At 43.7% G+C, this 13466-nt stretch overlaps 1 protein-coding gene across 1 annotated transcript in view; it reads right to left on the bottom strand.

Annotated features, from left to right (window-relative positions):
• The window catches only part of LOC119285438 (pentatricopeptide repeat-containing protein At1g62350-like), a 9786-nt gene extending 8505 nt beyond the window's left edge, over positions 1–1281 (bottom strand). Inside the window, exons 1-2 of the mRNA XM_037564709.1 lie at positions 1096–1281; positions 679–1025 (exon numbers count right to left, since the gene is read on the bottom strand). Of these exons, the coding sequence (XP_037420606.1) occupies positions 679–1014 (336 nt within the window). The 5' untranslated portion in view covers positions 1015–1025; positions 1096–1281. The remainder of the gene's footprint in view (positions 1–678; positions 1026–1095) is intronic.
• Positions 1282–13466: the final 12185 nt, after the last annotated feature.

Below are 13466 nucleotides of genomic sequence, written 5' to 3'. Positions count from 1 at the left end.
GTGACCTTGCTGGAGGCGCCGTTAGGGAGGCGGGATGCGGTCGGGAGGCGCTGCAGGTGAGGGACGGAGCTGCCTCCTCTTCATCGTCCGATTCCACGAAGCGTATTTCCACCTAGCTGGGCATGGACCGTGGCGGAGCGGCCGGCTAGGGATATCCCAAATTGAAGTGGCCGCACTATGTCCACCTTCCGATGTGAGGGCGGCATTCTTCGAGCTCTAGGGTGAGCTCCTCGAAACCCCGACGGTGCGGCGCCTACGAGCCATGGCGAGGGGGTAGGGTCCCTCTTCGGTGATTGAGATGGAAGATGTTGTTCCCCTTCTTCTCTAGGTGTTCCTGGAGCATGGCCATCTTTGAAGGTCGGATATGCCCTGCTTTGCTGCTCTGCTTTTCCTCATATGATCCTAGTGTGGAGTGCTCGGCCTTTGCAAGCTGTAATCTTTATTTCCTTTGCATTAGCTGCTTGTGGAGGTTGTAGTTAGCGTTTCAGTCCAGTGTTCCCATTGTATCCTTCTGACCGCTGTTATTTGGTTGTTTGCTGTAACTCCTGGCCGGTTGATGGCTTTGGTAATTCAAAGCCGGGCTCCTCGCGAGCCTTCGTTCTAAAAAAAATAGCAAGCTAGATATATTCGCAAAAGAAACAGAAACGCGAGCAGACTCGTCGGGGGTGGAAGCAGTACCTTCATGGAGAGGATGACGTGGTCCTGGCGGAGCAGTTCAGCGAGGACGGCGAGGAGGTCGGTGCGGAGGAGCCGAGACACATGCAATTTCATGTACTCCACCAGCCTCTGGTGGCCTCCGGCAGGGGGTAGCGCCGCGAGCCGCTTGAGCTGCGCGACCGCCATGAGGCCTTCCTTCCCCATCTCCTTCTTCCGCCGCCATATCGAAAGGCTTGGGCTCGATGCCGCCGCGGTAGAGCACAACCTCTGGTGGAGTTCACCCGCGGCGGCGGCTGCCGGTTGTAGGGTTTGGAGGAGGCGACGGTGGTGGCGGCGTGGGAGGAGACGGGAAAGCATTTGGGTGGGACCTGTGAGACAGAGTAGTGAACAAGACGCGGGACTCCAACATCAAACAAGAAACAAAAGAAATCAGCGTACGGTAATCTTGGGCTGCCGAGTGTGGACTGGGCGGCGGGCGAGGTGGCTCCGGGCGCTGGGCGGGCGGGGCCGGCAGGGGCGGATCTTGGGCGTCTGCCAGCGAGCCAGGCGGCGACGGCGTCCGACGAGCAGGTAGCGAGCCGGCGAGATCGGGAGGAGCGGCAGAGTCGTGATTCGGGAGGCTCCGTGCGTTGTTTCATGGGTCGGGATAGGCCTTTTTTTTTCAGCCGGCCCATCGCTAATTTCCCATGGTACTAGGGAGGGGCGTGGCTCTGTGCCGCACGCAGCGGCGCCGACGCACAGCTCGCCTACAGGAACCCAAACAGGGACGGCCCGGTAACTACTTGCAGCGTCACGCTGACGTCAAGATGACGTCCTGCGTGTTTTTAAACATTTATTTTCGTTTTCCCTTCATATTTTTATTTTCATTTTTTAATTTAATATATATACGAAATATTCTCATTCTATATACATATATATATATATATTATACTAAAAACAGTTTACATAAAATTTTAGAAAATGTAATCCTGCACTGAAAAATGTTAAATGTGTATATAAAAATGTTTCTGATGTATACAAAAAATGCATTACATGAATAAAAAAGGAATGTTTATCATGTATACATAAAATGGTACTCATGTGAACAAAAAATGTTAATCGTGTTCACGAAAAATGTTAATCATGTGTACAAAAATGTTACTCATATGCACGAAAAATGTTAATGATCTACAGAACAAATATTAATCATGTGTGAGAGAAATATTTTTTATAATTAAAAAATTTCACACATTTAAAAAAAATGTACATGACATTTAAAAAGAATTTTTATAAAATGCAGAAAACATGTTTGTAAAAGAAACAAAAAATTTCGTACATTCAGAAAAAAAATGTACAACATATCTAACATAATCTTCACAAGTTTCAAAACAATAGTCGTAAGATTTCCAAAAAAAATGTTTATACAATGTACAAAAAATGTTTGCATACTTAAAAAATATATTTTACATTTGAAAAATGTTTCAACGTGTATTTGGAAAATTGATTAACATGTATTTGAAAATATATTCAGAACATATTTTTGTGAAAAAGATTAAAGTTGCATTTGAAAAATGTTAAAGGTGTATAAAAATTGTTTTACATGTAGACAAAAAATAAACGAAAATAAACATGTGTTGAAATAAAATTAGACATGTTTAAAAATAAAAAATAAAAAACCGACAAAAAAGAAAGGCAGAGAAACAAAAGGGCAAGAAATAAACAAAGAAAATCAAAGTGCAAAGAAGGAAAAGAAAAACCAAAGAATGCCATCGAAATAGAAAGAAAACTGAGAAAATGGTGCAGAAAAATGGAAAATAGCCTTTCGCAAAAAATGGAAAATAGCAGAAGAAAACTAGCAAAAAATCATAAAAATGAACCCATTGCAAAAAGAAAGAGAAAACCAAAACATATAATGAAGAAAAAATAAAATCAAAGAAAACCGAATAAAAACAGAAAATGAAAAGAGAAAAAGGAAGAAAATCGTACTGAAGCGACGAACGGAGTGACCAGACGTGGCGCGAGCGAAGTCATTGATCGCCACAGCTAAATGGGGTTAGCCCACTACTTTGTGGCCAGTAGGTGATTCTTATTAGAAATAGGTATAGGCGAAACATAGTTGTTGCTATAATGGAGCAACTAATTAAGAGGCTCCTAAAAAAACTAATTTGTATCGCTTGAAGGGCTCTCACAGAGGTCATGCAAGAGAGCGAGCCAAGTGGGGCGCTCAGCAGTTGCCACGTGTCACGCACTAGTGGTATCCTCGGGATTTTGGGGTTTTTTCTTTTTTGCATGTGCTTTCGGATTTTTTGTTTTTTTTGGCCTTTTGATTTTTGCTTGGTTTCCCTAGGTTTTCGCCTATTTTTTTAGAGTTGTGCTTATGTGAAAAGCACATTTGCGTTCACGAAAATAAAAAAGCACATCATGTGCTTCCACACGAAAGACGAAAGCGCAGTGTGCTTCCTAAAAGAAAAAAGGCACCGATGCGCTTCCTTGAGAAGCACCACCTGTGCTTCCCGAAAGGGAAAATCACCGATTTGCTTCCGTGAGAAGCATAGCCTATGCATCTTGAAAGGGAAAAGCACCGTGTGCTTCCCCAGAAAAAGAGAGAACCATGATCTGTAAGCAGAGTCTGTTTCCCGAAAAGGCAAAAGCACAGCTTAAAAAGTGAAAAGGAGAATTGTGCTTCTGGGTTCCGATTTCGGTCTTTTTTCCGTTTTCAATCTTTTTAATTTTTTTGGTTTCTTTATTCTCAGTTTCTTTTTGTAAAAAAATTGCCAGAATCCATTAACATGGAATCTAGTTTCAAAGATCTCGGCATGAGAAATCTGATGATGAAAAGGGTTCGTGATTTGGACCCACGTTAAATAGATAAAATGTTTTGAAAAAATGAATCTACGCAAAAAAACTCCCATTTTACGGAAAGTGGTGCACTACATCATCATAGAAGGTGAGAGTAACCTTTGCAAAAGCCGACCCTTTGTAAGGGCATTTCCCTACTTTGTGTTTTGGATGATGATGACAACCCTTTGTTGGTCCAATCTTGTGCTAAGTGCTTCAGGTTCTTGGTGATTAGGCTTACATCGGATTACTATTCTCTCTGGAAGGAAAAGATCAAAGACCGTGTTTTTCTACGTGTTTATCTCTTTGGTCGCAGGGAACCCGTACTATTAAGAGGGGATACGCATTGGAAGGAGTTGGGGGAATCTTTGCACGTACACTTCTGCCACACCCTCCTTGGCCTTCCTTGTTTTGTGTGAGAGAGAGCTCCCTTTCTTATCCAACTGCTTGATGTGTTCTCCCAGCGGTTGTACCGCTCGTGCGAGCGGTTGTACCGCTGGCACTTGGCACGAACCCAACCACCACCCCAGGGGTGATACCCTGGGGTTGAACAGCCCAGTCATGACCAAGCGATTGTACCGCTACTCCCGGGCGGTGGTACCGCCACTGTGCTTAAATTTGACTGGGGTGTGTCTCTGGCGGTTGTACCGACAAGTACCGCCCAACAACCGGTCTGGTTCTTGTTTTGATGCGGTACTTGGGTAGTGGCCCGGTTGGTCCGGTTGTGCCCCGCACACCAGTTCCCCAAGCGGTTCTACCGCTTGGGACTTAGCCACCCAAGTGACCAGGACCAGGCGGTTGCACCGGTGCTATACCGCTCGATCACCGCACACAGGGGTGACACCCTACTGTTTCAAAGCGGTGGTTGAGCGGTGGCTGGGCGGTTGTTCCGGTTGTTCCCCACAACCGGTACTACCGCCCGTTTGAAGGAAATATGCCCTAGAGGCAATAATAAAGTTATTATTTATTTCCTTATTTCATGATAAATGTTTATTATTCATGCTAGAATTGTATTAACCGGAAACATAATACATGTGTGAATACACAGACAAACATAGTGTCACTAGTATGCCTCTACTTGACTAGCTCATTGATCAAAGGTGGTTAAGTTTCCTAGCCATTGACATGAGTTGTTATTTGATCAACGGGATCACATCATTAGGAGAATGATGTGATTGACTTGACCCATTTTGTTAGCTTAGCACTTGATCGTTTAAGTTTACTGCTATTGCTTTCTTCATGACTTATACATGTTCCTATGACTATGAGATTATGCAACTCCCGAATACCGGAGGAACACTTTGTGTGCTACCAAACGTCACAGCATAACTGGGTGCTTATAAAGGTGCTCTACAGGTGTCTCCGATGGTGTTCGTGGAGTTGGCATAGATCAAGAACAGGATTTGTCACTCCGATTGTCAGAGAGGTATCTCTGGGCCGTCTCGATAATGCACATCACTATAAGCCTTGCAATCAATGTGACTAATGAGTTAGTTGTGGGATGTTGCATTACGGAACGAGTAAAGAGACTTGCCGGTAACGAGATTGAACTAGGTATTGAGATACCGACGATCGAATCTCGGGCAAGTAACATACTGATGACAAAGGGAACAACATATGTTGTTATGCGGTTTGACCGATAAAGATCTTCGTAGAATATGTAGGAACCAATATGAGCATCCAGGTTCCGCTATTGGTTATTGACTGGAGACGTGTCTCGGTCATGTCTACATAGTTCTCGAACCCGTAGGGTCTGCACGCTTAAAGTTCTGTGACGATCGATATTATGAGTTTTTATGTTTTGATGTACTGAAGGTAGTTCAGAGTCCCGGATATGATCACGGACATGACGAGGAGTCTCTAAATGGCCGAGACGTAAATATCGATATATTGGAAGGTTATATTCGGACACCGGATGAGTTTCGGGGGTTATTGAATAAATACCGGAGAACCAGGAGGTTACCGAAACCTCCCGGGGGTTATCGGGCCTTATGGGCCCAAGTGGAGGAAGAGGAGAGGCGGCCAGCTAGGGGCGCGCGGCCCCCCTAGCCCAAACCGAATTGGACTAGGGGGGCGTCCCCCCTTTCCTTCTTCTTCTTCTCCTTCCCTTCCTTCCCCTCTCCTACTAGGACTAGGAAAGAGGGGGAATCCTACTTGGAGCAGGATTGCCCCCCTTGGGCGCGCCTCCTCCTCCTTGGCCGCCCCTCCTCCTCTCCCTCTTTTATATACGGGCAGGGGCACCCCTTGGAGACACAACAATTGATCTGTTGATCTCTTAGCCATGTGTGGTGCCCCCCTCCACCATAATCCACCTCGGTTATATCATAGCGGTGCTTAGGCGAAGCCCTACGTTGGTAGCTTCATCAACATCGTCACCACACCGTCGTGCTGACAAAACCCTTCCCCGAGCTCTACTGGATCGTGAGTTTGCGGGACGTCACCGAGCTGAACGTGTGCTGAACGCGGAGGTGCCGTACGTTCGGTGCTGAGGACCGGTCGATCGTGAAGACGTACAACTACATCAACCGTGTTGTTATAACGCTTCCGCTTAACGATCTATGAGGGTACATGGACGACACCATGATCTTGCGTGTGCGTAGGAAAATTTTGAAATTACTACGTTCCACAACAGTGGCATCCGAGCCAGGTTTATGCGTAGATGTTATATGCACGAGTAGAACACAAGTGAGTTGTGGGCGATACAAGTCATACTGCTTACCAGCATGTAATACTTTGGTTCGGCGGTGTTGTTGGATTAAGCGGCCCGGACCGACATTACGCGTATGCTTACACGAGACTGGTTCTACTAACGTGCTTTGCACACAGGTGGCTGGCGAGTGTCAGTTTCTCCAACTTTAGTTGAGCCGAGTGTGGCTACGCCCGATCCTTGAGAAGGTTAAAACAACACTAACTTGACGAACTATCATTGTGGTTTTGATGCAGCCACGTAAAACTTGCAACAACAAAGTAGAGGTCGTCTAACTTGTTTTTGCATGGCATGTTGTGATGTGATATGGTCAAGACATGATGTTATATTTATTGTATGAGATGATCATGTTTTGTAACAGAGTTATCGGCAACTGGCAGGAGCCATATGGTTGCCGCTTTATTGTATGCAATGCAATCGCCCTGTAATTGCTTTACTTTATCACTAAGAGGTAGCGATAGTCGTAGAAGCAATAGTTGGTGAGACGACAACGATGCTACGATGGAGATCAAGGTGTCGCGCCGGTGATGATGGTGATCATGACGGTGCTTTGGAGATGGAGATCAAAGGAACAACAAGATGATGATGGCCATATCATATCACTTATATTGATTGCATGTGATGTTTGTCCTTTATGCATCTTATTCTGCTTTGTTTGACGGTAGCATTATAAGATGATCTCTCACTAAATTTTAAGGTAAAATTGTTCTCCCTGAGTATGCACCGTTGCCAAAGTTCCTCGTGCCAAGACACCACGTGATGATCGGGTGTGATAAGCTCAACGTTCATCTACAATGGGTGTAAGACAGTTTTACACACGCAGAATACTCGGGTTAAACTTGATGAGCCTAGAATATGCAGATATGGCCTCGGAACACTGAGTCCGAAAGGTCGAGCGTGAATCATATAGTAGATATGACCAACATAGTGATGTTCACCATTGAAAACTACTCCATTTCACATGATGATCAGTTGTGGTTTAGTTGATATGGATCACGTGATCACTTAGATGATTAGAGGGATGTCTATCTAAGTGGGAGCTCTTAAGTAATATGATTAATTGAACTTAAATTTATCATGAACTTAGTACCTGATAGTATTTTGCTTGTCTATGTTATTGTAGATAGATGGCCCGTGTTGTTGTTCCGTTGAATTTTAATGCGTTCCTTGAGAAAGCAAAGTTGAAATATGATGGTAGCAATTACACGGACTGGGTCCGTAACTTGAGGATTATCCTCATTGCTGCACAGAAGAATTACGTCATGGAAGCACCGCTGGCTGCCCAACCCGCTGTAGGAGCAACACCAGATGTTATGAACGTCTGTCAGAGCAAAGCTGATGACTACTCAATAGTTCAGTGTGCCATGCTTTATGGCTTAGAACTGGGACTTCAACAACGTTTTGAACATCATGGAGCATATGAGATGTTCCAGGAGTTGAAGTTAATATTTCAAGAAAATGCCCGAATTGAGAGATATGAAGTCTCCAATAAGTTCTACAGCTGCAAGATGGAGGAGAATAGTTCTGTCAGTGAACATATACTCAGAATGTCTGGGTACCATAATCACTTGACTCGGTTGGGAGTTAATGTTCCGGTTGATAGTGTCATTGATAGAGTTCTTCAATCACTGCCGCCAAGCTACAAGAGCTTCGGGATGAACTATAATATGCAAGGGATGGATAAGACAATTCCCGAGCTCTTCGCAATGCTAAAGGCTGCGGAGGTAGAAATCAAGAAGGAGCATCAAGTGTTGATGGTCAACAAGACCACCAGTTTCAAGAAAAAGGGTAAAGGGAAGAAGAAAGGGAACTTCAAGAAGAACGGCAAACAAGTTGCTGCTCAAGAGAAGAAACCCAAGTCTGGACCTAAGCCTGAGACTGAGTGCTTCTACTGCAAAGGGACTGGTCACTGGAAGCAGAACTGCCCCAAGTATTTGGCGGATAAGAAGGATGGCAAGGTGAACAAAGGTATATGTGATATACATGTTATTGATGTGTACCTTACTAGAGCTCGCAGTAGCACCTGGGTATTTGATACTGGTTATGTTGCTAATATTTGCAACTCGAAACAGGGACTACGGATTAAGCGAAGATTGGCTAAGGACGAGGTGACGATGTGCGTGGGAAATGGTTCCAAAGTCGATGTGATCACCGTCAGCACGCTACCTCTACATCTACCTTCGGGGTTAGTTTTAGACCTAAATAATTGTTATTTGGTGCCAGCGTTAAGCATGAACATTATATCTGGATCTTGTTTGATGCGAGATGGTTATTCATTTAAATCTGAGAATAATGGTTGTTCTATGTATATGAGTAGTATCTTTTATGGTCATGCACCCTTAAAGAGTGGTCTATTTGTGTTGAATCTCGATAGTAGTGATACACATATTCATAATGTTGAAGCCAAAAGATGCAGAGTTGATAATGATTGTGCAACTTATTGGTGGCACTGCCGCTTGGGTCATATTGGTGTAAAGCACATGAAGAAACTCCATACTGATGGACTTATGAAATCACTTGATTATGAATCACTTGGTACTTGCAAACCATGCCTCATGGGCAAGATGACTAAAATGCCGTTCTCCGGAACAATGGAGCGAGCAACAAACTTGTTGGAAATCATACATACTGATGTATGTGGTCCGATGAATGTTGAGGCTCTCGGCGGGTATCGTTATTTTCTCACCTTCACAGATGATTTGAGCAGATATGGGTATATCTACTTAATGAAACATTTGAAAAGTTTAAAGAATGTCAGAGTGAAGTGGAAAATCATCGTAACAAGAAAATAAAGTTTCTACGATCTGATCGTGGAGGAGAATATTTGAGTTACGAGTTTGGTCTACATTTGAAACAATGTGGAATAGTTTCGCAACTCACGCCACCTGGAACACCACAGTGTAATGGTGTGTCCGAATGTCGTAATCGTACTTTACTAGATATGGTGCGATCTATTTACTGATTTATCGCTATCATTTTGGGGTTATGCTTTAGAGACAACCGCATTCACGTTAAATAGGGCACCATCAAAATCCGTTAAGACGACGCCTTATGAACTGTGGTTTGGCAAGAAACCAAAGTTGTCGTTTCTTAAAGTTTGGGGCTGCGATGCTTATGTGAAAAGCTTCAACCTGATAAGCTCGAACCCAAATCGGAGAAATGTGTCTTCATAGGATACCCAAAGGAGACTGTTGGGTACACCTTCTATCACAGATCCGAAGGCAAGACATTTGTTGCTAAGAATTGATCCTTTCTAGAGAAGGAGTTTCTCTCGAAAGAAGTGAGTGGGAGGAAAGTAGAACTTGATGAGGTAATTGTACCTGCTCCCTTATTGGAGAGTAGTTCATCACAGAAAGCGGTTCCTGTGACACCTACACCAATTAGTGAGGAAGCTAATGATGATGATCATGAAACTTCAGATCAAGTTACTACTGAACCTCGTAGGTCAACCAGAGTAAGATCCGCGCTAGAGTGGTACGGTAATCCTGTTCTGGAGGTCATGTTACTTGACCATGACGAGCCTACGAACTATGAGGAAGCGATGATGAGCCCAGATTCCGTAAAATGGCTTGAAGCCATGAAATCTGAGATGGGATCCATGTATGAGAACAAAGTGTGGACTTTGGTTGACTTGCCTGATGGTCGGCAAGCCATCGAGAACAAATGGATCTTCAGGAAGAAGACTGACGCTGACGGTAACGTTACTGTCTACAAAGCTCGACTTGTTGCAAAAGGTTTTTGACAAGTTCAAGGAGTTGACTACGATGAGACTGTTGGGAAACGTAGTAATGCAAAAAAATTCCTACGCACACGCAAGATCATGGTGATGCATAGCAACGAGAGGGGAGAGTGTAATCTACGTACCCTCGTAGACCAACAACGGAAGCATTATGACAACGCGGTTGATGTAGTCGTACGTATTCACGGCCCGACCGATCAAGCACCGAAACTACGACACCTCCGAGTTTTAGCACACGTTCAGCTTGATGATGATCCCCGGACTCCGATCCAGCAAAGTGTCGGGGAAGAGTTCCGTCAACACGACGGCGTGGTGACGATCTTGATGTTCTACCATCGCAGGGCTTCGCCTAAGCACCGCTACAGTATTATCGAGGAGTATGGTGGAAGGGGGCACAGCACACGGCTAAGAAAACGATCACGCGGATCAACTTGTGTGTGTAGAGGTGCCCCTGCCTCTGTATATAAAGGAGCAAGGGGGGAGGAGGCCGGCCGTAGGAGGGGCGCGCCAGGGGAGTAGGATTCCTACTCCTAGTTGGAGTAGGTTTCCTCCTTTCCTAGTCCAACTAGGAGAAGGGGGGAAAGGGGGGAAGAGGGGAACGAAGGGTGAGAGGGGCCGCGCCCCAAACCCCTTGTCCAATTCGGACTGGGCTTGGGAGGGGCGCGCGCCACCTCCTGGTCCTTCCCACTAAGGCCCATTAAGGCCCATTGCTTCTTCCTCGTATTCCCGTAACTCCCCGGTACCTCCGAAAATACCCGAATCACTCGGAATCTTTCCAATGTCCGAATATAGTCGTCCAATATATCGATCTTTACGTCTCGACCATTTCGAGACTCCTCGTCATGTCCCCGATCTCATCCGGGACTCCGAACTCCTTCGGTACATCAAAACTTATAAACTCATAATATAACTATCATCGAAACCTTAAGCATGCGGACCCTACGGGTTCGAGAACAATGTAGACATGACCGAGACATGTGTCCGGTCAATAACCAATAGCGGAACCTGGATGCTCATATTGGCTCCCACATATTCTATGAAGATCTTTATCGGTCAGACCGCATAACAACATACAGTGTTCCCTTTGTCATCGGTATGTTACTTGCCCGAGATTCGATCGTCGGTATCTTAATACCTAGTTCAATCTCGTTACCGGCAAGTCTCTTTACTCGTTCCGTAATACATCATCTCACAACTAACTCATTAGTTGCAGTGCTTGCAAGGATTATGTGATGTGCATTACCGAGAGGGCCCAGAGATACCTCTCCGACAATCGGAGTGACAAATCCTAATCTCGAAATACGCCAACCCAACATGTACCTTTGGAGACACCTGTAGAGCTCCTTTATAATCACCCAGTTACGTTGTGACGTTTGGTAGCACACAAATTATTCCTCCGGCAAACAGGAGTTGCATAATCTCATAGTCATAGGAACATGTATAAGTCATGAAGAAAGCAATAGCAACATACTAAACGATCGGGTGCTAAGCTAATGGAATGGGTCATGTCAATCACATCATTCTTCTAATGATGTGATCCCGTTAATCAAATAACAACTCTTTTGTTCATGGTTAGGAAACATAACCATCTTTGATTAACGAGCTAGTCAAGTAGAGGCATACTAGTGACACTCTGTTTGTCTATGTATTCACACATGTATTATGTTTCCGGTTAATACAATTCTAGCATGAATAATAAACATTTATCATGATATAAGGAATTAAATAATAACTTTATTATTGCCTCTAGGGCATATTTCCTTCAGTCTCCCACTTGCACTAGAGTCAATAATCTAGTTCACATCGCCATGTGATTCAACACTAATAGTTCACATCACCATGTGATTAACACCCATAGTTCACATCGTCATGTGACCTATATCCAAAGCGTTTACTAGAGTCAGTAATCTAGTTCACATCGTTTATGTGATTAACACCCAAAGAGTACTAAGGTGTGATCATGTTTTGCTTGTGAGATAATTTTAGTCAACGGGTCTGTCACATGCAGATCCGTAAGTATTTTGTGAATTCTATGTCTACAATGCTCTGCACGGAGCTACTCTAGCTAATTGCTCCCACTTTCAATATATATCTAGATCGAGACTTAGAGTCATCCAGATCTGTGTCAAAACTTGCATCGACGTAACTTTTTATGACGAACCTTTTGTCACCTCCATAATTGAGAAATATTTCCTTATTCCACTAAGGATAATTTTGACTGCTGTCTAGTGATCTACTCTTAGATCACTATTGTACTCCCTTGCTTAACATAGTGTAGGATATACAATAGATCTGGTACACAGCATGGCATACTTTATATAACTTATGGCTGAGGCATAGGGAATGACTTTTATTCTCTTTCTATCTTCTGCCGTGGTCGGGCTTTGAGTCTTACTTAATTTCACACCTTGTAACACAGCCAAGAACTCTTTCTTTGATTGTTCCATTTTTGAACTACTTCAAAATATTATCAAGGTATGTACTCATTGAAAAAACTTATCAAGCGTCTTGATCTATCTCTATAGATCTTGATGCTTAATATGTAAGCAGCTTCACCAAGGTCTTTCTTTGAAAAACTTCTTTCAAAACACTCCTTTATGCTTTGCAGAATAATTCTACATTATTTCCGATCAACAATATGTCATTCACATATACTTATCAGAAATGTTGTAGTGCTCCCACTCACTTTCTTGTAAATACAGGCTTCACCGCAAGTCTGTATAAAACTATATGCTTTGATCATCTCATTAAAGCGCATATTCCAACTCCGAGATGCTTGCACCAGTCCATAGATGGATCGCTGGAGCTTGCATATTTAGTTAACACCTTTAGGATCGACAAAACCTTCTAATTGCATCGTATACAACTCTTCTTTAATAAATCCATTAAGGAATGCAGTTTTGTTTATCCATTTGCCAGATTTCATAAAATGTGGCAATTGCTAACATGATTCAGACAGACATAAGCATAGATACAAGTGAGAAACTCTCATTGTAGTCAACACCTTGAACTTGTCGAAAACCTTTTGCGACAATTATAGCTTTGTAGATAGTAACTCTACTATCAGCGTCCATCTTCCTCTTGAAGATCCATTTATTTTCTATGGCTTGCCGATCATCGGGCAAATCCATCAAAGTCCATACTTTGTTCTCATACATGGATCATATCTCGGATTTCATGGCCTCAAACCATTTCGCGGAATCTGGGCTCATCATCGCTTCCTCATAGTTCGCAAGTTCTTCATGGTATAGTAACATGACTTCCAGAACAGGATTACCGTACCACTCTGGTGCGGATCTCACTCTGGTTTACCTACGATATTCGGTAGTAACTTGATCTGAAGTTACATGATCATCATCATTAGCTTCCTCACTAATTGGTGTAGTAGTCACAAGAACAGATTTCTGTGATGAACTACTTTCCAATAAGGGAGAAGGTACAATTACCTTATCAAGTTTTCTACTTTCCTCCCACTCACTTCTTTCGAGAGAAACTCCTTCTCTGGAAAGGATCCATTCTCAGCAACGAATATTTTGCCTTCGGATC

The sequence above is a fragment of the Triticum dicoccoides genome, chromosome 4A (genome assembly GCF_002162155.2).
Source record: "Triticum dicoccoides isolate Atlit2015 ecotype Zavitan chromosome 4A, WEW_v2.0, whole genome shotgun sequence".
NCBI classification, from domain to species: domain Eukaryota; kingdom Viridiplantae; phylum Streptophyta; class Magnoliopsida; order Poales; family Poaceae; genus Triticum; species Triticum dicoccoides.
Note: the sequence above shows the minus strand (reverse complement) of the source record. Positions and strands in the feature narration are given on the sequence as shown.